The sequence below is a fragment of the Thermobia domestica genome, chromosome 13 (assembly GCF_964235325.1).
Source record: "Thermobia domestica chromosome 13, izTheDome1.hap1.1, whole genome shotgun sequence".
In the NCBI taxonomy this organism is placed as follows: domain Eukaryota; kingdom Metazoa; phylum Arthropoda; class Insecta; order Zygentoma; family Lepismatidae; genus Thermobia; species Thermobia domestica.
In genome coordinates, this window is record NC_137466.1 from 59,460,972 (window position 1) to 59,485,587 (window position 24,616).

The window sequence follows — 24,616 nt, forward strand, 5'->3', positions numbered from 1 at the left end:
GAAAACCCATTGTGGAAATTTAAATGCGTTCATGTAGGGTTTTTTAATGATTTTTCAAAAAAATGACACACTGCACATTACATTTTATACTCGTGTAGTAGAAACGTACAAAAAATTCTTCCAATATTCGCATGAACATGAACGCCAAAGAGTACTATGAAACATGTTCTTGTATATGACTTTGTCCTATGCAACATTTCCAGAAAATTTCCGTTAAATCTGACTTTTCGACATTTACAAATATTCGGAATTTTAGCACAAGTCAGCGTCAATGGGTTAAACCAGTTACATGTTTGTATTTTTTTAATACATGGAATTGGTTTTTATGTTCAAGAGCAGTTACTATTTTTTCATTTTTTTCATCTACTATTATTTGTTAATCTACATCTACAACACACAACTTTATTGGTCATAATCAACACTAGTATATTACATTGATTCCTACGTTTGTAATAATAATAGTAATAACAATTTCACTGGTGGGATGGCACAAGCAGCTATGTTAGTTTTCATGTTTTTAGCTTTGTATGACTTGTATTACGGTATTTGATGATATATTTCTTTAATCGTTGGACTTTCTACGAATTTTTTATTTGAAAATTGAGTTTTTTATATAATTCAAGTTAATCTTGAGATCATGTTAGTATATTTAAAGTAGATAAAATCACTTTTAACAAATTACATATATTAATAAAGATTATACTTGGTATATATATATATATATATATATATATATATATATATATATATATATATATATATATATATATATAGTATTTAAAACATCGAAAGATAGCAATACGTTATATGTCACTGAACTTCTACAATTTGCTATACTTAACTGCTTTAGCCATTTATACGCTAAATTAACATCCACGAAGAAAATTAATACATGTTAGCACTTGGAAAAATTCAGTTAAACAACACTTACTTGAAACGTACGTTTTATTGAATATATTGAAAATAGTACAGAAAATGTATTACAACAATGTTGGAAAGGCAGTGATTTTTTTTTTTTTTTTTTTGAATTATCTGAAATGGTTTTATTTTCAACTGAAAACAAGAAAAGAGCTACATTGACTAGAAACAGTGCTCGAATTTGTGTGTTTTAACCTATCACTTTCATTTCATTCTTTAATTTGATATTCCTTTCGGCCCGCAGATTTGATTTTATTTCAGTCTGCAAACGTGTGTCACATATTCTTTAGTTTTGGGTTAACATTTCATCTCTACGTTAAGTGTGGAGGATTGTAAACTTCACAACACCTGCACATTTTATTCCTTCTTAAATATGGGGGAAATACTGTTATACAAATATTGAAATTATAATCACTGGATTCCGGCTATTTGGGTGGAAGAAAACGGGAGAAACCCTCAAGAACATAATGTTCACCATAACTTCACATGATCTAGAGTAGAACCGATAACTCGTCGTAACAAGTTGAGTATTCTATAGCTGAGCCACCGTGCTCTAGCTTTGAAAGATATCTATAGCAAGTACTTAAATAATCCTAAGAGTAATTAACAGTCAAGCAAGTTTTTTACATTATATTGGTAGAAAAGAAAAAAGTGTTGGTAATAGTATTGTCTGAAAGGTAAATTTCTTCTAGTCATCTCTATAACCCATACCGTACATATTAACAACTCTCTTATTCTTTTTTCTTTTTCTACAGGATTGTAGATATTTTCTTTATTTCACAAAAAGCCTTCCTGGAAGCCTAAATGAATATATTAGCCAGGAACTAGTAATGACATTTTTTTCGAAAGTTTTAAAATGGAAAGATTTTTTTCGGAAAATTTTCTGACTTACAATTAGGCCTACTAGAGACGTAAATGAACACTTTTTTTTTTTTAATGTATATTGAGAAAATTGACAAATGACAGTGAAAGATGAACAAAATTAAAAACACCTGACTTATATGTATGCATATTGTATCAAGATCATGAACAAGTTCGGCTAATAGAAAAAAAATAAGGACTCGAGTTTCTTGCTAGCTGCCCAGAGATCTAAAGCTACTAATTATAGTTATAAAAATTATAAATAATTATTAAAAGAGTTTATTACTTTATGTGAACGTAACGAGTCACGTGTAATTTTAATAAGAGGCATAATACAGTATCAATTAACGGATTGTTTCTAATAATTATGAAGCAAAAGATAAATGGCATCCCATGATTGGGTCCTCTAGGCTAAAACAAATAGATAAGTAGTACAACTGAATAATTGTGGAAGAATTAATTCAACAAGGATACGGAAAGAAACAGAAGAACCACTGGGAAATCACAGACTCGATGTGTCCACCAAGAGCTCTTATGGGCTAAAATAAAACGAAAATCCTCTCATCAGAGATAAGCACTCTACAACTGAGCCATCTTGCCCCCATTGTGAAAAAGGAAGAAGAATTAAGAAACTGAATATCAACAATCGGTTAAGCAATATATATAGTGGAAGACTTTTTTTATTTTTTTTTTTTTTCAAGTTGTAATACTTAATCTTTGAAATACAAACTTATATAGAAAAGCGAATAAGAAAAAGTATCAAAACTTGAAAAGGTTTTTTTTTTTTTTTTTTCGAGCACTGTTGGCAATATATAAATTAAAGAAGAATACTTAGATCGACTATTATAAAAAAAATGCTATATTTCTACCCTAGTGTAATTTCTGTGAAATCTTTTCTCACTCCACTTTTTTTTCGTGCTTTCTTATTTTAATATGGGTGCTATTTACAATATGTCATCAAATAATGCAGTATTTAAATGTTACACGAACAAGCGTAGTTGAATAAAAGTATCAGAAAATGCTTGTGGCAATAAACTATCCAATATAGTATTAAAACATATAGATATTTTTCTTGTTTATCTTGCAACATACAACTCCAATTCTTGATAAACTATAAAACGATCGAGATTCGTCCGCCATCTTTCATCATCATCGATCATCTTCATGAATTTTTATAATCAGTTTACTATGATACAAAATAATTATTAATAATGTTAGTATTGATATAGGCAACTGGGACTTAGGTCTGCACCTGAAGACATAAGACCTCAATTCAGGTTATGGAATAGAATATAAAATATACAACTATGAGTATTATATATAAATTGGAAAAAAAGTAGCAATAAAACACATACTATGTATATTTAAAATAGTTTGTTTTCGATCTCTTAACCTATTGAAGAGTCACTGGTATATATGAAAAGCTTATAATTCTTTTTGCTAAGTGAATAGTACCCCCAATTTGACGTAAGTTGATTATTTATAAAAAAGCAGTAATGCTTTTGAAAGAAAAAAAAATGTTTATTAAAAGTTGTATTCACCAGGGCTTTATAAATAGAATAAAAGTACTACAAATTAAAAATCTACATAACTGATCCCAGCAGATTTTTTCTTTTTCGTTTCTAGTTTGGAACTATTCTGCTTTAATGTAGATATTACTACGAGTTGGAGCTTATATGTTGTTACAATTTTATGACAAAGTGTGTGATTGTTTCATAGATATCAAAACTAATACGTCTTAAAAATGCTCTTTTGTGAAGAATTGTAAAATTCATACATCAAATACTTCAGGCACACGTTCAATTTAAAAATCAACATAATTTAATTACATGGTCAATAATTTCTTTAAAGCATATATATATTAACACAATAATTTTAATTTTTCTTTATGATTCCACTTTTTAAAAGCCCCGAAAAGCATACAAGGGATCGCTTTGTGTTCTCACTTTTCAATATATTCGAAGATTCATATCTACAAGTAAAGTTCACATTTTCAAGACATTCTGAGTAATTTAGGCAATCATTTTTATGTTAGAAACACCGTGAATCCCTTTTTAAAACTACGAAGTTGCTTGTCGAAGTTTACTCTGATATATTGTATTTTCATCGTAGAATAATTACTTGAGATACGGAAGAACCTTGAATAACTTTCGAACGTTCTTTATCAGGAATAGTTTTTTTCTCAATAGATTAAAAAAAAAGATATACTCAATTCAAAATAGTATAATATGAATAATGACAATCTATTTACTATAATAAAGCATATGTACAGAATAATATTTAAGAAAGATTACTAATATTATATTGATCCCTGGTACACAAAAGTTGTTAAGTTTTGTCTACTTTTTGTATGTTATTAATTGTTATAAATAATAGTAATACCCTTGTGTTTCCTTTAAGTAACTGTAATTATTACATAAAATGGTGATATGTTTTCTAATACAAAATTTAATATCACTTACATTGTACTTTTGATATTGAAACTTAATAAATGCATCAATGTATTCAGTTTTGTACGAATACAGAAAGTTCCTATCCAAGTGTTATTTATTTGAAATACTGAAAGTTTATTTATGTATTTTTAACCTTTTCAAAATTCTTTTCCAGATACAGTTTTGCAATATTACTTTAAAAAAATACATAAAATTCCAAATAGTAGTTTTAATGTAACAATTTATCTACTATAATAATAACACTAGTGCTAGAGATTTTTATTTTTATTTGTGCTTTTAATATAATAATAATTCTATGCGTAGAGAGGAGGAAACAAATTTAAAGAAACGAGTACTTCCCTCTCTATTACGGTTAATCTATAAATGTGTCCTTATTATAGAATAAAAAAGTGTCTCCAAAATGGTAAACAAGAATTATATACTTTTATCTCATCACTAATGTTTCTGTAGACACAACCTTCTGGTATATAATTAGTAAGGAATGACAGTACATGTACAGTCTATACCGTACTATAACATAATTTGTATATACACATACAAACGTACACATTTACACCTCATCTTTCTTTCAAACAGGAATACGAAATATATTACAACAAAATATAATATATATAAAATACATACATCGGCAATTAGTTGCTCAACAAAAATATCTCGAAGGTAATTCAGGACAATAAGAATCTAAAGCACTATATTTCATAAAATTCAAAATTGTTTTCTGTCGTCAATACTGCACTCTTAGCACAGTATCAACACAGAAATCAGTATAATAAATAATGTCCCACAAAAATATGTGTGAATATGATATTTTCTGTATTTTATTTAACAGTTTATTACATAGGAATTTAAAAGTGAAATTGTGTAAAATATATTCTCACAATCTTCTGTTCGTAATTTCTAATCCAAAATGGTCACGAATATCTGTGTTTTCAATTATCTGTATTGGTCCGCATTACCTCAATAATTATGGTTGTATATATTATGTTAGTTACTCACATGGTGGTTAACATACTTACATGATTATTTAAATCAGAAAAATCATAAGACACTTAATAGATACACTGAGCTCTCAAGTCCTAAACAGCTTATGAACGATGAAAACTAAAAGCATAATAGAGAAAGGCATTTGATATCAGCCATTGAATGTTACGTTTTAAGGTGGTTAACAGCTACACATGATGGGATCTCTCTCTCTCTCTCTCTCTCTCTCTAATACTATTATCATTTCTCTTATTTTCCACTCGAAACTTAAAAGCTAACTGTTTTGTTGTGTAAGTATCGGTGTCATTGAAACTTCATCGGTTGGCTGACACAATAGCATATTTTTTTAAATTATTTATTTATATTCGAAATTAAATATTGACATTTACTCCCGTACATTGAGTGAAAATAGTATATAACATTCATTGACTTTCACGATACCTCAAACCTTACTGCACTACTAATAGAAATACAGCTCTTTAAATTTTGATACATCTTAATCAGAGCCGCAAAATCTTTTAATGTTTCTTCCTATATAAAACTAAGAAAACTGAGGCACATTACGATGTGATCCAATCAGGAATGTTAAACATATTCATTTTATAAAATCGTAATTTGTATCCAATAAACCCCTCAATTATTCAATAAATGAACATTCTTTTTTAACTGAGTAGATTAATTTGATTATAATTACCAGTACAGTAAGAGGTCAAGGAGCTTACAACTATTGAAATGAAGAAGTGACCTTCTGAATGAAATAAACGATGATCTATAAAAGTAGATGCAAATTGCCTTTTGTTGTTTGTTTTTTATAGTTCTCGAAGTATATATGTATTTGTATGTGTAAAAACAGAATCTAACCCATTTAGCTTGTAGAGTTAAGCGGGACCACTAGACCAGCAAGAGCAGAGTACACAGTTTCTTTCCTATGGCTTACGAAATATTCAAGACGGTAAGGAAAAAGCTTAGTTAGGATTAGGGATACCACGTATATAAGAAGTAAGTAATTATGACTTCACTGCCTGGTCATTTACACCCGTAAATTTGTATTTTTCCAATATAAGGCTTTATATATACAAGCTTTCTCTGCCATCTGCAGGTACATTTCCAAAATTAAACTACCTATATACTGCTCTATTGTTCAATCCCAACCCATTCCACCCAATAAATTATTTTCACTGGAAGTGGCGCTTATTATTATGTTCGCCCGAGCCGTTCATATATATATATATATATAAAGGACTTAAAAATATACGTGCACCACATATAATGTCTGAATCTTTTCTATCTGTAATTTTTAATATACACTGGTAGCGACCTTTTAATTTTATTCAAGTTTTCAGTATCCATACTGCCTTACATAATCCTACTTGTACTACACAGTATTTTAAAGAACAACCAGAATAGCTGAAAACTTAAAAGACTGGACATTACTCATTATTTCTAAAGTTCAAAGTTCAACAACTAATTGCAAAGAGAACGAACGAATTATGCTAAGCATATAAGAGATTTTCCTTCTAATATTTCATCTTGCACTTTTTCAGTGGAGGTTGATTTATCAGCTTCTATGGAAAGTACTGCACAGATAAATGTTCCCAAAATTCCACCAAGAGCTGCATAAAATGCCCAGCCTAAAAACAAGATAGAACATTATGTAAGTCATTTTTACAGTAGAAAGCAATTACATGAGCAATTTTATTTCTCAAAATACAAACACATTCTGTGAACAGGAACTAATTCACATTTAAGACTCACTTTGAAGTTTGGCAGAATTAATGGAGTCACAATGTCTTTTCAGAAGGGGATTACATCTCTAAACTAACTTGAAACCGCTTATGCAATAAGCAGCAAAATGATATTTATTAAACTAAGAACTATGCACATAGAACGGAAATTATTTCTAATAGTAATGTTAAAGTTCTTAATCTGCTGTCCCAATTCAAGTTCTCGAAGTATTTAAGAATATGATCTCTTTTTGTTTGGGTAACAATTATCGCTGACTTTACTTGGAATGACTCTTAAAGTTGTAAAGATTTCATTTTGAAACAGATTAACCATTAATTTATATGGGGAAAGCCTTTGGTTTTTATTATTTAAAAACAAAATTATAGCATGATTAACTACGTTAGATAGAACATGTTTTCTAGCCAAGTGCAATACAAAACTTTATAAACATTTCAAATATTTACAACATTGTGTTTACTAACTCCGTTTTAATGCTTTTTTTCTTTCAATTTCAAAGAACAGTATCAAGGGCATAATGAAGGAAAGGATACTCAGTGTGCTTTCAAATTTATCACAATTTTTCTTTTGGATGTAATTATATGCGAGGCTGGTGGGAATAAAAATAACAAAATTGTAGTGTCAACTTTGATATGGGAGCAGGAGACCACGCATATGAAATACCACTATTCATAGTCATAAAAACGCTCCCATTGTTCAAAAAGCTGGTAACACAGTATCCCTGATGAAGGTATATGAAAAAACCTGAAATTTCCGTTCACGAAAATATTATTATTATAATTAATAATAATAATAATAATAATAATAATAATAATAATAATAATAATAATAATAATAATAATAATAATAATAATAATAATAATAGTAATAGACATTTGGTGTTTTAATCGTATGCTAATACCTTAAAAGGTCGTGTTCTGTTAGCGACTTTATAATTTTATAAGATATGCTAGCATACAGGGCAGAGCGGAGAAATGAAATGAAATGAAATCTTTGAGTTTTACGTCCCACGGTTATGCCGGTTAGGCTAAAGGAGACGGTGATGATGAGTAATGAATGAAATGGTGGAATGAAGAAAGTGGGAGGAAACGGGAGAACCCCGAGAAAACCCACGCACACGGTGTTTGTCCACCACAAAGTTCACTTGGCGGGGGTTGGGATCGAACCCGGGACCCCAAGCACCAGAGGTGAACGCTTTACCACTGAGCCACCGCGGGCAGAGCGGAGAAAGCGCAGTGGTTGGTACATTCCTAGTCTCTCTCACTGACAAAATATTTACTATTTTCCGTACATTTATGTAAAATTTGACATCATCACCTTTTCATGTTCCACATGCATTGAATTTTGTAGATACGTTACTGACATATATTCCGAGTAATTTCAAAGAAAAAGTTTCCTTCCCTTCATTATAATCAAAATTCCTCTTGATAATTTTTTAATACTTGCAAACTGTTATTTAGCAAAATAGTTATTGTTATTATATTCTCTATTGTTAAGAAATGTGTTTCCAAATCAATTTTGACAACATGCTTCGACGACAAATAGCTCAACAATTAACAATGTTTCGTTTGCGAACAATAATTATTTTAGGTTGTTTTTTTTTTTTTTAACAATACTTCTGAAAAGTAATTTTAAAAAAATGTGTGTGGAAGACTAACAGACCTAAATCAACTACGATTTATAATGTATTAACAAATATTTACGCCTGTCTCTGCGGTGATTAATTCAGTTAAACTTATTTCGCCTTTATGACCATACATATTGCACAAATTCGTGCATATAAATAAGACTCGTCCAGTGATAAGGGAAAAGATACACATACAGTTGCACACACAGACATGCGTAATTGTATTTTGAGTACACTAAATGTATTTTAGTATATCATTAATAATACTAAAAATACACCACTTCAGTACTATCAAATATACTAGTTATATATCTAGAAATTCGTTACAAATCAATATACCCATTATATATCTAGAAGTTAATTCACAGAATTAAAGCAGTGTTTTAACAGATGGCTTATCGTTAACTTCTTGAATGCCTGTATTTGTTCCGTAATTCTGATACATTTGAGAAGTTTATTACACAAGATAGTACCCACATACTTTGGATTCCTTTCGTACAACGTTGTACAATGTTGTTTACTGGGAATTTTATCCTTATATCTGGTTTCGTATACATGTGTTGCTGATGTGTAAAATAGGTTAACGTCGCCTATGACAAAAAGCATCATAACGAAATGTGTTATTTCGAATTCGAGAAACCGAGAGTGGCGATCCATATCAGCATAAAGGAAGTCATACATACATAATCCAAAACTATATATATATTTCATAATGTGCAATGCGTGTACAAGAAATTTTCCACACAGTATAATTCCCAGACATGCTCTCAACAGAATTCTCAGATATACTCTGATTTCAAGGTGGATTTAAAATAGACAAACTGTAAGTCTTGACAGTGAACACGGAAAGCTTCGGCGAGAATAGAAGCTTCCGGATAGAAGTTGGAAGCGTCACAGACCGCTAGCACCCATAACCTTCGTGCTTGAAATAACGCGTGCAGCTTCGGTTTCAACATTTATCATCATAAAATAGAAACAGTAGTGAAGGCTTTTTTATGTGGAGGAATATATTCTATCTTTAATCTTATTACTCTATTACATCCAATAGTTACAGATGTACTATTTCAAATTTGAATATTGAATTCGCACAATTTGGAAGGTCTACCGAAGTTTCCACGCTGTGAAACGGAACTCACTTATTACATTATTATGCCAGTAAAAACAAACTAATACTATCTTCTTGCTGGTATCAATAATATTATCTTTCCCACCTTTAGATCTTTACAAATTAAGTGTGAGGACGTTAATTGAATTTCTAAAATTCTGGAAAAAGCGTTCCTGTGATAGCTTATATAGTTCGTCTGCTTTGGCTTCAAAATAGAAATATGCTGAACACCTTTGTATTCTTACAAAGAAAAATAGATAAGTACACTTACCGAAAGTGCAGTTTCCAATGAAGAAAGGTGTGGCCTCCTCACTACATACTCTTTGCACTCGAGCAGATCCCCAACCAGCAGGATATAAGACCAGGCCAAATATGTAAAATAGTCCTGAAGTATATCAAATATAGAGTTAATTGGCTACAATTGTTTACATACCGAAATACTCAACTTAATATGATATTAGGGATTAAGCTAAAGATCTTAACAATTTTAACATTTTTGTGAAGAGTAGAAAAACCTTAAGCTTTTTAAAATTGCCTTTGGCACATTTAACTAGCACAGGCAACTTGTATAGTCGAGCGATCGAAAGCATCAGGTTGATGATTCGAAGGTCTGTCTGTCGCGAGTTCAAATCCGCTCAGGACATAGATGTTATGTATTGTTCTCCTATCATTTGCTTCTGATTGTCTCTAAAGGACATAAAGACATAAATGTCAACACACAAATAAAATAAATATCATTTAATTAAAACGTTTTCCTTCTCCTCCTCCTCCTCCTCCTCCTCCTCCTTCTTCTTCTTCTTCTTCTTCTTCTTATTATTATTATTATTATTATTATTATTATTATTATTATTATTATTATTATTATTATTATTATTATTATTATTATTATTGTTATTGTTATTATTATTATTATTATTATTATTATTTTCCTCCAAGTAGTCGGCTCGCTCTGCAATATACGTTTCTCGACCTTAATTAGAAGTTTTAATTGTTTAAATTTAACTTTTTTCCAAATGAACTTTCGGTTACACAAATAACTAAACTTATTAATGTCCACACCTAAGTATGGATGCAGCCTGTTAATGATAATATGTTTCATGTGAGTTAGAGGTAAAGCTTTTAAATATTGCACTGTTCTACAGGTAAACGCTAACAACTGTCTGTAATTTATATACTGTGCAATGTATATAAATTCCTTAGTTACTAAATTACACTGTGTTCAACATGAAATAATACTTGTCGATTTTATAAAAGTAATTGCAACTTTATTTACATTTAATACGGCTCTTGTCTTCGTAACAGCAAAGAACCACATTCATGTTCACCATCATTACTATTCATTTTCAAATAAAGGCAAACAACGAACGTAGCGGAGCGGAGATTCTTAAGTTTTAAGAATTAGTGTTACTCACAGACTGAGATAATGATGTATTATAATAGATTTGAGTTTAAAGTCCCACGGTTATGCATCGAGGTAAGGGACGTGGCGATGATGAGATAAATGATAATAGAGAAATGAAGAAATTGAGAGGAAATGGAAAAAATCTCGAGAAAACCCACACATACACGGTGTTTGTCCATCACAAAGCTCATTTCGGAAGAGTTGGTACCGAACAACGGACCTCGCGTACTACAGGTAAGCACTTTGTTATTATTATAACTATATAATTATGTTAAATATATTACCAGTACTACAACATAAAACCCTGACTAATACACACAGTATAAATACGGAAAGAAAAAAAATATTGAAAGAAGTGAGATTAATAACTTAACAAAACCTCAAAAGCGTAAGAATTTCATTTTTAATGTGTTCCTATACTGTTATTATTTTATATTATCACATTGTGTTGTTAATTTCCTATATTAATAATGTTTATTTAATTTTTTCCGAGTTTTCGTCTACTTCAATTAGTTAGTTAGGTCGTTATTTAACTAGCTTATATGTGGGCGTACTGATATTAATGATCAAGTTTGTTACTCATTGAAATGTATATATAGAAAAATTCTTCTAAATTATGTGAATTTATTTATTTATTTATTTATTTACAAGCATGATTCCAGATACAGTTGAACATCAGTTTACACTGGAATATTTATATTATTTTAGTATTGTCTTATTCTGAACATTCGATTTCGTTAACTGTGATAAATATTGTCAAAAATACTCACTTAGAAACTTCGATGAGTATTAAAATAGGCGGATTATATCCATAGCCTTGCATATATTTACATTCCCATATGTTTTAATGTAACGTTTCCACGGAAGCAAGCGTGTGAGTCCCTCACATGCTAAATATCTGGTATTGAGACTAGGTACTTGATAATGATTTTAAAAGGAAGTGAGTCATACGGGAGTCATTTATGTTTCAGTATACACTTTGTAATTTTTCTGATTTTAGCAGAAGTAAGGTATGTTAGACACCTAAATTAGTAAAGCTCAAAAGGAAATACTGGACTGAAAGTGTGGGAAAAAATCTACTAAATAAAACAAGTGGGAAGTGAGCAGATAGGCCATTACTTCATCAGTGACATAATTTGTTTACATGCTTGCTGATTAGTAAATCTTGGGCAATACCATAAACTGAAACATTATTTGGTTAAGAGATTCTTCAAAATTAAGGTAAAACTAGATTTTACGTTTTGGAGATTGGAGGCTTTAATAGTACATTAAAATTACTTTACTTTCACAAAGCAGAAGTTGAATTTCGAAAGCAAGGAAAAGATATCAAACAAGATTCGTGGCTAGTTTTACTTTAGTCCCTCCTTTCATAGATGGCTGTATTTCCGAGCAATGCATAATATTTTACTACATATTTAAATTTATTTTATTTTATCTTTTATTTATTAAACAAATCCCCAGACACAGCATAATTTTGCCATTTTACACAGGTAAATGTTAACAATCAGGAAAAGAAAGAAAAAAAGACAAAAACAATAAAAATAAATAACAACAACAGTAACAGGGGTGTAGCCAAGGGGGGGCCCATCGGGGCCGGCCCCCCCAAATGGTTTCCTGGCCCCCCCAAATGACCAACTTTTAAAACATCATAGTAAAATTATCTCGCTTCTTTCATTTAAAAGTAACAAAGTTTATTGACAATTAATAATTTATGGGAAAATAGTATGGAGAAATATTGTTTTTCCATACCGATCGAAAAATAGTATAGTATCTTTTCCTTATACTGATCGAAAAATAGGATACTTTTTGTGACAGCAGATTACACAATTTACTGCGATTTATATTTGATAGTTTGAAGACAAAACATTTTAAGAAGGTACTACAAATACAGCCATAAATCAAAGGTACTAAACTGATTTGTAAGTACAGTATATTTTTATATGCTTTAACAAGTGTTTTAAAAGACATAGAGGATAGAAAATTTGGTGAGAAACAATGCTTTTATTCAATTTGGATTTCATTCGCTCTCTCTTTTATTTCTACCCAGTGTAATAAAGTAATTATGTTTTTTTTTTTTTTTTTAGTCACGAATAATAAATAAATATATTTGTCAGGAAACAGTAAAGAAATTAAGTGAAATTTCAAAGAAAATCAATCTTGTGTAAATAGGTTCTGTATACAAGGTCTTAAATTTAAATATGAAGGTAACCAAGAAAAGTTTTGTTGCTTTTTCACCCACCACCTTCGAACATCGATATGCCACCTAACCTGGAAGATGAAAAATTGTCCCCATCAGCATCGACGACCTTCTGAAAACGTTCTGGAAGGCCATGGAATCCATCGCGGTAGAACGTGGTGGGCCGTGAAACGAAGAAAGTATCAGGTGCATTTTGGACTTTTACTAGAGGTTTGAACTGACGTCCTCTAATGTGACTGTCCAAAGAATGGAACAGATGATAATCGGACGGTGCAATACCCGGGGAATATAGTGGTTGCAATATTGTTTCCCATCCAAGGCGAAAAATGGTGTCCTGAGTCATTCTAGCCACGTGGGACTTACCGTTGTCCCGTAAACGAGGACCCATTTGCAATTCAGAAGTAATGGCTCCAGAGTTTTGAGTTTTTGTTGAGCACAGCTCAACTGCTGACATTACACAGTTGCATTGATACTCTGACCAGCTGGTAGCAGTTCCCGATGCACTGTAGCCGCCCCTTCACATTGCCGGGTCACGACTATTAACATCACCAAGGCAACACGAGACGGTTCCAAATAGATTTAGAATTTATGTTGGCCTGGATATCGATAGGTACGCTGCCAAGTCCCCTGGTCGTGGTGCGTAGCAATGTGGTCGGGATTGGGAATCTCCAGATGGTCGTGGCATAATGATAATTATTAAATATAGCTGGATTGGCAGTTAACAGATTTATCGGTGTGACTTGTAGGAAGGAAACACCAGATGATGGTATGGAAAGGAAGTACGTACATTTCACTATAACGCCGCTTAATGTTACATGTCTCAATCAGGCTGTAAACTTATTTAAATACCACAGACGTGAAGTCTTCAAAGAGGGCAATACGCTACATGCAAACTAGATAGGGTTCTATTGGCACCATGCATTTATATATTGCAGCATTGCCTCAAGTATTTAGCTTCACCGTGATCATTACTCATTACAGTTTCCTGACGAATATGCATTAGCGACTAATGTTGTGTTACTATGGTACCCGGCCATATCCACCATCAGTACGCTTCATAACTATAGATAATCTGCCAAGAACAACTACGATACCTATTTTCACCTACGACAGAGAAGTACGACGTATTCAGGTGATGAAATATTGTCAGGGATCCTAACTATTTACTCATACATGTTCATATTTATATCACCTGCAGTAAAATATAAATATTATTATATAAAATTTCACAGTACAGTGCACCAAATGATTTAACACTATTACTGTAATAATATTATGTATTCTTTTCACCTTGTTTCAATTATAAAGCATTAATAACAATTTTCATGACAGGAACTTAATACATCAATAATCTTTTTTTTTTTTTTTTAGCACATCTGTATCTACTACTTTTCTTCTTCTTCTTACATATTTGTTTTAACATATTTTTATAAACAAATTTAAGATTTCATGTATGAGAAAGAGTTCTAGATTAAATTTACAATAGATTAGAAAGAAAAATGTATCATGTTATTTTGTTACATAATTTCGTTAAATATTTAAATAGAAAATTTAATTTTACTATATAATTCATTATTCCAAATCTGCATATATACTAACATATTATACATCTAGAAATAAATAATCTTTGGCTCAATGATAAAATCGATTAAATAAACAAACTATTTAAAACTTTCAGATAAGTAGCTAATTCAGGAATTGACAAAATCGAATTTACATTAAAGCATACATATACTGTAAGGACCATGTGCCAAAATGGTCCGTTACAGTTTTGCCGGCCCATCAAAGAAAAATTTTAAAATGGTAGTTTTAAAATTTTTCACAAAATATAAACTTTCTTAACATTGGACAACAAAGGGTTAATATTGCAACAAAGGGTCAATATTGCAACAAAGGGTTAACATTAAAATAAAGGATTAATATTGCAATAGAGGGTTAACAACATTAACTAATTAGAACAATAAATAACACTACTGTTGATAGTGAACAGTCAGTAAACTTAATATGTTTACCTTTGATTAAAAGGTTTAGTATTATTTATATATATATTGAGCCTAAAATAAAATTTTAACACGTAACATATTAAGCAAAAACACATTTTTCTCATGTGAAGAAAACATTAACACTTTTTTTTTTTTTTTTTTTTTTTTTTTATATACTAATGTTCACGTGTGCAACATCAAGCGAATATTCACATTCGATTATGAACAAATGTTTCTGCACTGCATCCACCGAACAGTTACATTCGATTAAGAACGAATGTTTCTTTCTTTTTCGCCATACTCCTGCGCATTGCATGCTGTTCCGCAGTTTGTTTCTTTTCTTTCTGTGATAGTTTACACGATCATTGTCATTTTTCTTCTTTCGATTTTCATAACAGTCTTTTATTCTTAGTTTCTTTTCCCATGTCACTAATTGTTTGCAATTTTCAAATTTACATTTTCTTTTTCTTTTATGATACTCATCACCTCTTCTTTTCTCTCTTTTATTACACGTACTTGCACTCCTTTTCGGCGTATACTCAGTAGTTCTCTTGGTTACGTACTCTTCTTTGAAACTTTTTCTTTTCCACCTTTCGTATCTTCTTTCCGATTTTCTTTCGGTCCCCCGATGACAGAAGTTCAACTTTCTCAAATGTCTCCTCGTCTTCTTCCTATCCGGACTCTTGAGGTACATCTCAACGAATAACTTTCTTTTCCGTGGTCTCACTCTTGTTTTCTTATCCAATTTTCTTTTGCTCACACATTTCGGGCAGAGTAACAGATCATACAATTTATTTCGTCCTTTTCTACTATTTGTCTTTACACAATCACATTCTTTCTTCCTAGAAGTTTGGCAGAAATCATTTTCTTTCTTATTACATATAGAAAAGCAATTACTTTCTTTCTGTTCACATATTAAACGGCAATCACATTCCTTCTCATTTTTTGCTTCCAACGTTTCTTCAGACGGTGACATCTTCCCTAAATGGACTGGCTTTTTCCATTCCATTTTGATGGCTAACGTAGGCTCTTTCAATTTAGAGATCTGTCTTTTTCTCTCTTCTTTAAATTCCTCCTCAGAGATGTTTCGTTCGACAATTATATATTGCTCTTCATAATTTCGTTTGATCTCCGTCTCCTGCATTTCCGTTATTACTGTCTTCGTTTGAGTAGTATCGCTAGACACATCTTTCCTCAATTCATTATTTAAAAGAATCATGGTCGCCTTGAGATCTGTTATTTCCTTCTTCCTATCCTGTTTGTCCTGTTGCAACGCTGAAGTGAACTTTTCCTCTCCCTGTTGCAACGCTGAAGTAAACTTTTCCTCCAATCTACTACTGAGCTCACGAAACTCTCTCAGCATAAATTGCATTTCCGGAGACATTTGAGGCACTTCTGTTTGATTGTCGACACTTTCAGTACACTCTTGATGGGATGATCTTTCAAGATCATTCATTCCTATTTCAGTCTCTTTTTCTACACATTTCTTACATTTCCACTTATTTTCAGGACTACAAATCGCTTCATATTGTTCCGGTTCAAGGTCCAAACACTCAACGTGGAACACGGTCTCACACTCTTCGCATTTCACTGTGGGTTCACTTTCACCCTCCTTTGGCTCACATCCACAAGCGTATTTCAATTGGGAGTCTTTATTTCCCGTAACAATTCTTTTGTTCTTCGACTTTGTCATATTTTCACACAACGGTTCCCCAACAATTTCTACACCTTCGTCGATTGATGTTAGATAACTTCTCTTCACAAAACACCTCCACAGGCTTTCGCAATCACAACTAGGATGCCAAAACCGAGACACTAACGCCCTCTAGCGACATCCTGGCTGGGTCGCCATTCTCTACTGTAGCCGCCCCTTCACATTGCCGGGTCACGACTATTAACATCACCAAGGCAACACGAGACGGTTCCAAATAGATTTAGAATTTATGTTGGCCTGGATATCGATAGGTACGCTGCCAAGTCCCCTGGTCGTGGTGCGTAGCAATGTGGTCGGGATTGGGAATCTCCAGATGGTCGTGGCATAATGATAATTATTAAATATAGCTGGATTGGCAGTTAACAGATTTATCGGTGTGACTTGTAGGAAGGAAACACCAGATGATGGTATGGAAAGGAAGTACGTACATTTCACTATAACGCCGCTTAATGTTACATGTCTTAATCAGGCTGTAAACTTATTTAAATACCACAGACGTGAAGTCTTCAAAGAGGGCAATACGCTACATGCAAACTAGATAGGGTTCTATTGGCACCATGCATTTATATATTGCAGCATTGCCTCAAGTATTTAGCTTCACCGTGATCATTACTCATTACAGTTTCCTGACGAATATGCATTAGCGACTAATGTTGTGTTACTATGGTACCCGGCCATATCCACCATCAGTACGCTTCATAACTATAGATAATCTGCCAAGAACAACTACGATACCTATTTTCACCTACGACAGAGAAGTACGACGTATTCAGGTGATGAAATATTGTCAGGGATCCTAACTATTTACTCATACATGTTCATATTTATATCACCTGCAGTAAAATATAAATATTATTATATAAAATTTCACAGTACAGTGCACCAAATGATTTAACACTATTACTGTAATAATATTATGTATTCTTTTCACCTTGTTTCAATTATAAAGCATTAATAACAATTTTCATGACAGGAACTTAATACATCAATAATCTTTTTTTTTTTTTTAGCACATCTGTATCTACTACTTTTCTTCTTCTTCTTACATATTTGTTTTAACATATTTTTATAAACAAATTTAAGATTTCATGTATGAGAAAGAGTTCTAGATTAAATTTACAATAGATTAGAAAGAAAAATGTATCATGTTATTTTGTTACATAATTTCGTTAAATATTTAAATAGAAAATTTAATTTTACTATATAATTCATTATTCCAAATCTGCATATATACTAACATATTATACATCTAGAAATAAATAATCTTTGGCTCAATGATAAAATCGATTAAATAAACAAACTATTTAAAACTTTCAGATAAGTAGCTAATTCAGGAATTGACAAAATCGAATTTACATTAAAGCATACATATACTGTAAGGACCATGTGCCAAAATGGTCCGTTACAGCACGATGCACCAAACACACAGAAGGACCTTCTTCTGGTACAGTGCTGGTTTCGGCTGTTTTGAAATCGGTTCATGGGATACTAACCAATGATGACGACGCCGTGGAGCTTCGTATAGAACCCACTTTTTATCACATGTCAACACCCTGTCCAGAAATGGCTCCGAAACAGTAAATAAACACAGGCGACTGCCGCGTTGCCTTCTGGCCCGGAGTCAAATTATGAGAGACCCATCGACCCAACTTGTAGTGCTTCACAAGTTGATGGATGTGCGGCTGAATGGTTTCTCTACACACTGAATTGTAGTCCCAGTTCCTCTTTGTACATGTGTTGGTCTTCTGGCACGTGGTGTTTTCGGGTGTTTCGTCATCGTCCTTAAACTTGTTAAACCATCGCTGCAATGTCCGCGTCATCACGACACCCTGACCAAAGGCCTGGCATATCTTCTGTCCCTCTACAGCGGCGTTTAACCTCCACTTGAACTCGTTCAGCATACATGCTCCTATGACGCTCTCTGGAAGTCCCATGTTCCCTCTGTCTTTACGCAAGTTCACGGTGTGTCTGAATTGCCACAACCAGGTAGTATGTTGGATATACCCACAACAACAACTGACGTTCGTCTTATCTCCACTTGCATTCAACTCACGATGTGAGATCCAATTGAACACAGACTTCCACGAAAAGGGACAGAACTTTCTTGTTTACCTTTATAGTTATGCATAAAAAGTATAACGTTTGGTCCCGGGCAGTAGTTCTTGATTAAGCATAATAAAAACTATATTGAATATAATTTATGCATAATAATAATAATAATAATAATAATAATAATAATAATAATAATAATAATAATAATAATAATAATAATAATAATAATAATAATAATAATAAGAAGAAGAAGAAGAAGAAGAAGCTAAAATAGTGTTTTTAGTTTTGCAGACTAGCAGCAACACATTTTTTTGGCTTTGTACATTGTAGCTGCCCCCCCCTCAAAAACGACGGGCCCCCCCTACACAAACCTGCTGGCTACACCCCTGAACAGTAACATCAATAATATCAACAAAGAGCGCACATAGCCACTATTTGGCCAGCATGCGTTTCATTGCTCTTTCAAACACCGGGTAGCTCGAAAAAATGTCCACCTCACTAGTCAGATTATTATAATAATTCAGTAGTCTGTAAAAAAGAGACATTTGTATAATTGTCAACCTAGGGCGTGCAAGATGCAATAGGTGGTTATTCCGGGTTTTGCGGGAAAGGACACGTAAGGATAGTGGTTGAAGTAGGGTTTCTGATCTTAGGTTCCCATTAACTATCTTATGAAGAAACTTCAGATCAGAGTTATTTCTGCGTACTCCCGGTGTCTGGAAATCAAGACATCGCAAAATTTCCTCCTTAGGTAATATTCGAAGTGCGGGAACCCGAAAACGTACTACTGCAATAAAGGAATTGAGAACAAACTCAAGTCTAGAGAAATGTGTAGGTGCGGCCCCTGGTCCATATGGGAGAGCAGTATTCGATCTTGGGTTCTATTAAGAGTTTTATAGAATGTTGCTAGTGATGCCACAGTGCGTAGTTCAGTGAATCGGTAAAGAAGCCCCAGCATACACATTGATTACTTAACTATTGAGGAGATGTGGTCAGAGAACGAGAGTTTCGAATCAAATATGACACCAAGATCACTGGACAAAATGGTAGATTCTTGGTGAATAAAAATGTAATTTTGTTTCTTTCAATTCAATGACTTCAAATTTATAGTAAACACCACCTGCATTGAACCTTCATGCTGGCAACATTGACCGAATATGGGTACCTACCTTTTATGCATACTTTGAATCTGACAACAGTGGCGTAACATAAACACCGCATTCTCTTTGACTCAGTTCATTCCTTTTTCACTCAGCTCTGCTCATTTCAGGATTCATTCTGTACGTTACTTTTATTTAGTGGTATATATTCCTTGTTTTTACTCCTTTTATCTCCTTTCCGCTTTAATCCTTTTCACCTTGCCACTGAGGAAGGAACCAGCTGTGAGTTCCGAAAGTCAAAAAAGTGACTAAACTTTCCAAGGGAGGATTCATTGGTAAGTATTCAAGTTTTGTTAATTTGGATTATCCCCCTATGCGCCCATGTAATTATAATTTTACTAGTTTTGACTGATGACGCAAGTCACCTTTCAGGGACAGTACAGAACAAAAAATAAAAATAGAAGTGTGTAAGATAAAACTGACACAATAGACAAATAGAAACTAGTTATAAAAATCAATGACGATAAATTCCTGTCATGTTTATAGTCCAAGCAAACTCTTCTATTAGCAGTTAATCACATTATTCTAAGAGGAATTTCATGGAGGACAACTTCAGTAACAGACGCATAACTTTAGTAATATGAGTGCAGGTTGGGGACAAATTACACAGAGTAAAACAAAAACAATAACATGTACGTAATAAGTACGTTTATCCACATATGTAAAAGAAAATGCATACACGGACACACGTACCTATAAACTATGGATGTATTCGAGGAGAAATCTGAGAAACTTTAAATGTGTAAGACCCTATGTTTTACAATGTAAACTACTTAAGTACAAGAAGTACAAGATATCTATAACGTTCTTCTGTTGAACAGAACCATGGTCTTAAATTCTTCAATGACGTCTTCAAGATTTGTGGTCACAGAAATCGATTTTTCAACAGAAAGCAACATGAGCCAAACAAAAAAAAGAAAAAAAAAGAAAAAGAAAGAAAAAGAAAAAGAAAAAGAAAAGAAAAGAAAGAGTAGATATTCAAAACTGAATGAATTGTTGTACGAAAAATTAAGGCTGAAGTTATATGGGTGCACCTGCATGCACTGCACCCACTATGCGGTCGCCTGTGAAAGACTCATATTATGTCCCGAAACTAATAAGGTTTCTTATGGGTTTTTCGAAGGTATCAAAGTGAGTTTCACTTGCTTCAGTATAAATATGAAAAAAAAGTGAGTTTCAGAACACGCCCGATTTTTTCTATTCCTTAGCTTCGAAACTAACTTATTTAATCTGTACATTTACTTAACCTGTGCTTACACGAAAGAGATATGTACCACTTGGTGAACACTACTCTATATTCTTTATGCGGAACATTATTATCTTATGTGAATCTTTAAAAGTAATACACTGTTTTTCGTTTTTAGAATCCGAGATGATACATGGTGGTCAATCAGCTGATAAGTATTGGCACTCAAGTAATGACTCACGTACCATAAAATACAATTTTGTCCGGGGTTTTTCTTTTTCTTTTCTTTTTTTTTATTTTCTTTAAAGGATAAATTGTTTCCTAAGAGCTCTTGATTATTTACACTGTTCATTTTAATTTAATGTTCACTTTCGTTGGTATTATAATATCATCTATTTTATTTTTTTATATTTAAAAAATAATAATTCACTTGGTGCGGACTGATTTGACCACCCTTTCGTTCATACTAGGATCGCCATTTTTCTTTTCAGTTTTTTTAGTCCATAACCTACATTTTTTTTAAAAAAAACGTCACTTCTGTCTCATACATAAACACTGAAGCTTACAAGAGGATTTTCTATTGTTAGTGATATTAGTTTCGATCTTTTTTAAATAGTGTTTTCATATATGTAATATATAAATGATGCCATATAATTTATGGAAACATTGACGACAAAGTAAAGTGGAACTACATCCAAGGTATATGTTATTAGTTTACTTTAAAATATTAACTTAAATTCAATACATATAGTGTAATAATAACTTGAAAACAATGCAAGCAAATATGACTCTCCTTCCCTTCTCTTTGCCAATGTACGTAAGACATATGGGCTTTGTATGTCTAATGTTATATTTTCCATTGTACAACGTTTGTTTTCAGTAGTCTTAAATCTGATTTAAACTATCCGCTGCACAAAACAACGTTTGTTGTTAAAATTATTAACGTGTAACAGTTTCACCAGCTATCCACTTGGCTTCATCAGACACTATCCTACACTAATGAAGCCAAGTGATTAGTTGGTGAAACTGTTGCACGTTAATAATTTTAACAACAAACGTTATTAACATGTAACAGTTTCGCCAACTATCCACTTGGCTTCATCAGACACTATCCTACACTAATGAAGCCAAGTGAATAGTTGGTGAAACTGTTGCACGTTAATAATTTTAACAACAAACGTTATTAACTTGTAACAGTTTCGCCAACTATCCACTTGACTTCATCAGACACTATCCTACACTAATGAAGCCAAGTGAATAGTTGGTGAAACTGTTGCACGTTAATAATTTTAACAACAAACGTTATTAACGTGTAACAGTTTCGCCAACTATCCACTTGGCTTCATCAGACACTATCTTACACTAATGAAGCCAAGTGAATAGTTGGTAAAACTGTTGCACGTTAATAATTTTAACAACAAACGTTATTAACGTGTAACAGTTTCGCCAACTATCCACTTGACTTCATCAGACACTATCCTACACTAATGAAGCCAAGTGAATAGTTGGTGAAACTGTTGCACGTTAATAATTTTAACAATAAACGTTTTGTTTTGCTCAGCGAATAGTTTAAACTATATTTAAGTCGAATGTTAAAACTATACTCCACTGTATAAATTGTCGAAATCTTTTGTATCTGTAAATTTCTAACGAAAAATAGCCGTGATCGCCTGATATAGAATCAATTAACATTAATTAATTTTGATATAATAATAATAATTGTTCAACTATAATTCTATTTGTTCACTGGGCTATTTCACTAAATTTGTTCAAATTATTTACTAAATTAAAATGGTATCATTTTTTTCTTATATTCTGAACGCAAACAACAACATTATTTTGTAACTTACCAGCTGCAGCCTGAACAGTTCCTGAAAGAGTGAAAATACTTTTCTTAAACACACTTTGGATACAGCAACTGACTATGGAACTAAACACCGTTACAGTCATCAAAATCAGTCCAATAGAAAAGAAAACGAGAGAAGCTTTCCATGTATCTGGAAATTCTTCGGAACTCAATTCTCGTCTTGTCACAAAGGGTCCACACTGGTCTTTGTGATGGATGCGGGTACAGCGATTGTAGAGTCCAAGGGAAGGCAGATACATGTCTTCTGCATCTGGAAGAAAATATTTGTTTATAAATGTATGTATTTACAGCAGATACATATAGTGGCCAGCAACATCACTGTTCAACTCTTGGCTTTCCTTTTGCCAATAACTTAGAAGTGAACTGATCAATTTAAATCAAGGTTTGATTATGTAGAAAGTTCTATGCATGCGTTCTTTCTACCAATGATATATATATATATATATATATATATATATATATATATATATATATATATATATATATATATATATATATATATATATATATATATATATATATTCAAATTAATCCAACTGTTTCCAAGTTATTGACAGAACAAATAGGTCAGAAATGCATTTTCGCTGGCGATTGTATAATAATCATGTATAGAAAAATTCAATATAGAACTTTTCTTTATGATGTAAACATTAGCGAAACGTCAGAAAGCAAGGCAAGTTGCAATAATAAGAAGGGGAAAACTAAACTATTCTTTACATAAAAAGTTTCCTTTACATGAATTTTTGGGTTTCCTTTACATGACTACGAAGAGCAGAGTGCAGAGTAACCTAGCTGCAGTTGATTTTCAGAATTTTAATGAATTCGCCTAATACAGACGGTTTAGTGAACAACTAAAAAGTATCGTCATAATTATATGGTCAACAAATCCAATCTAACCAAGCTACTACATATTTTTTTTTAAAACCGAATTCGAGTTTAGAGTCCTTCTCATATAAGACATAAATCTACAATATGAATTACACGTGCTTCTTCAAGGGTCAGTCCAGTACAAATTGTAGAGATACAAGAAAAATTCAATGAAAAAGGAATTTTCTTATGTTCTCAAGATGCTACTATTAAAGATGTGATTGATTCTTTTCCAAAAATGAATAATACTCGCCAAGAATTTGAATATGAAAAAAAAAAAAAAACATAAACAGGTCTGACAGCCATGGATCCCCTGAGAACAACGAAGTGCATAGATGTAAATAAAAGTAAATTTCTTGCATCTCTATTGTACATATTTATATGTAGAGTTTTTGTTGGTTTGATCTCTTGAAATGAAATTATTATGATTTCATTAAAACATGAATTTCGGGAATATGTGCTTCATTCAATAAATTTATCTAATCGTCTATAATGTACTAT

At 32.2% G+C, this 24,616-nt stretch overlaps 1 protein-coding gene across 1 annotated transcript in view; it reads right to left on the bottom strand.

Annotated features, from left to right (window-relative positions):
• Positions 1-927: 927 nt before the first annotated feature.
• LOC145668161 (LHFPL tetraspan subfamily member 2a protein) overlaps positions 928-24,616 on the bottom strand; it is a 143,140-nt gene continuing 119,451 nt past the window's right edge. Inside the window, exons 3-5 of the mRNA XM_081735765.1 lie at positions 23,232-23,498; positions 9,960-10,073; positions 928-6,844 (exon numbers count right to left, since the gene is read on the bottom strand). Coding sequence (XP_081591891.1) covers positions 6,702-6,844; positions 9,960-10,073; positions 23,232-23,498 — 524 coding nt within the window. The 3' untranslated portion in view covers positions 928-6,701. The remainder of the gene's footprint in view (positions 6,845-9,959; positions 10,074-23,231; positions 23,499-24,616) is intronic.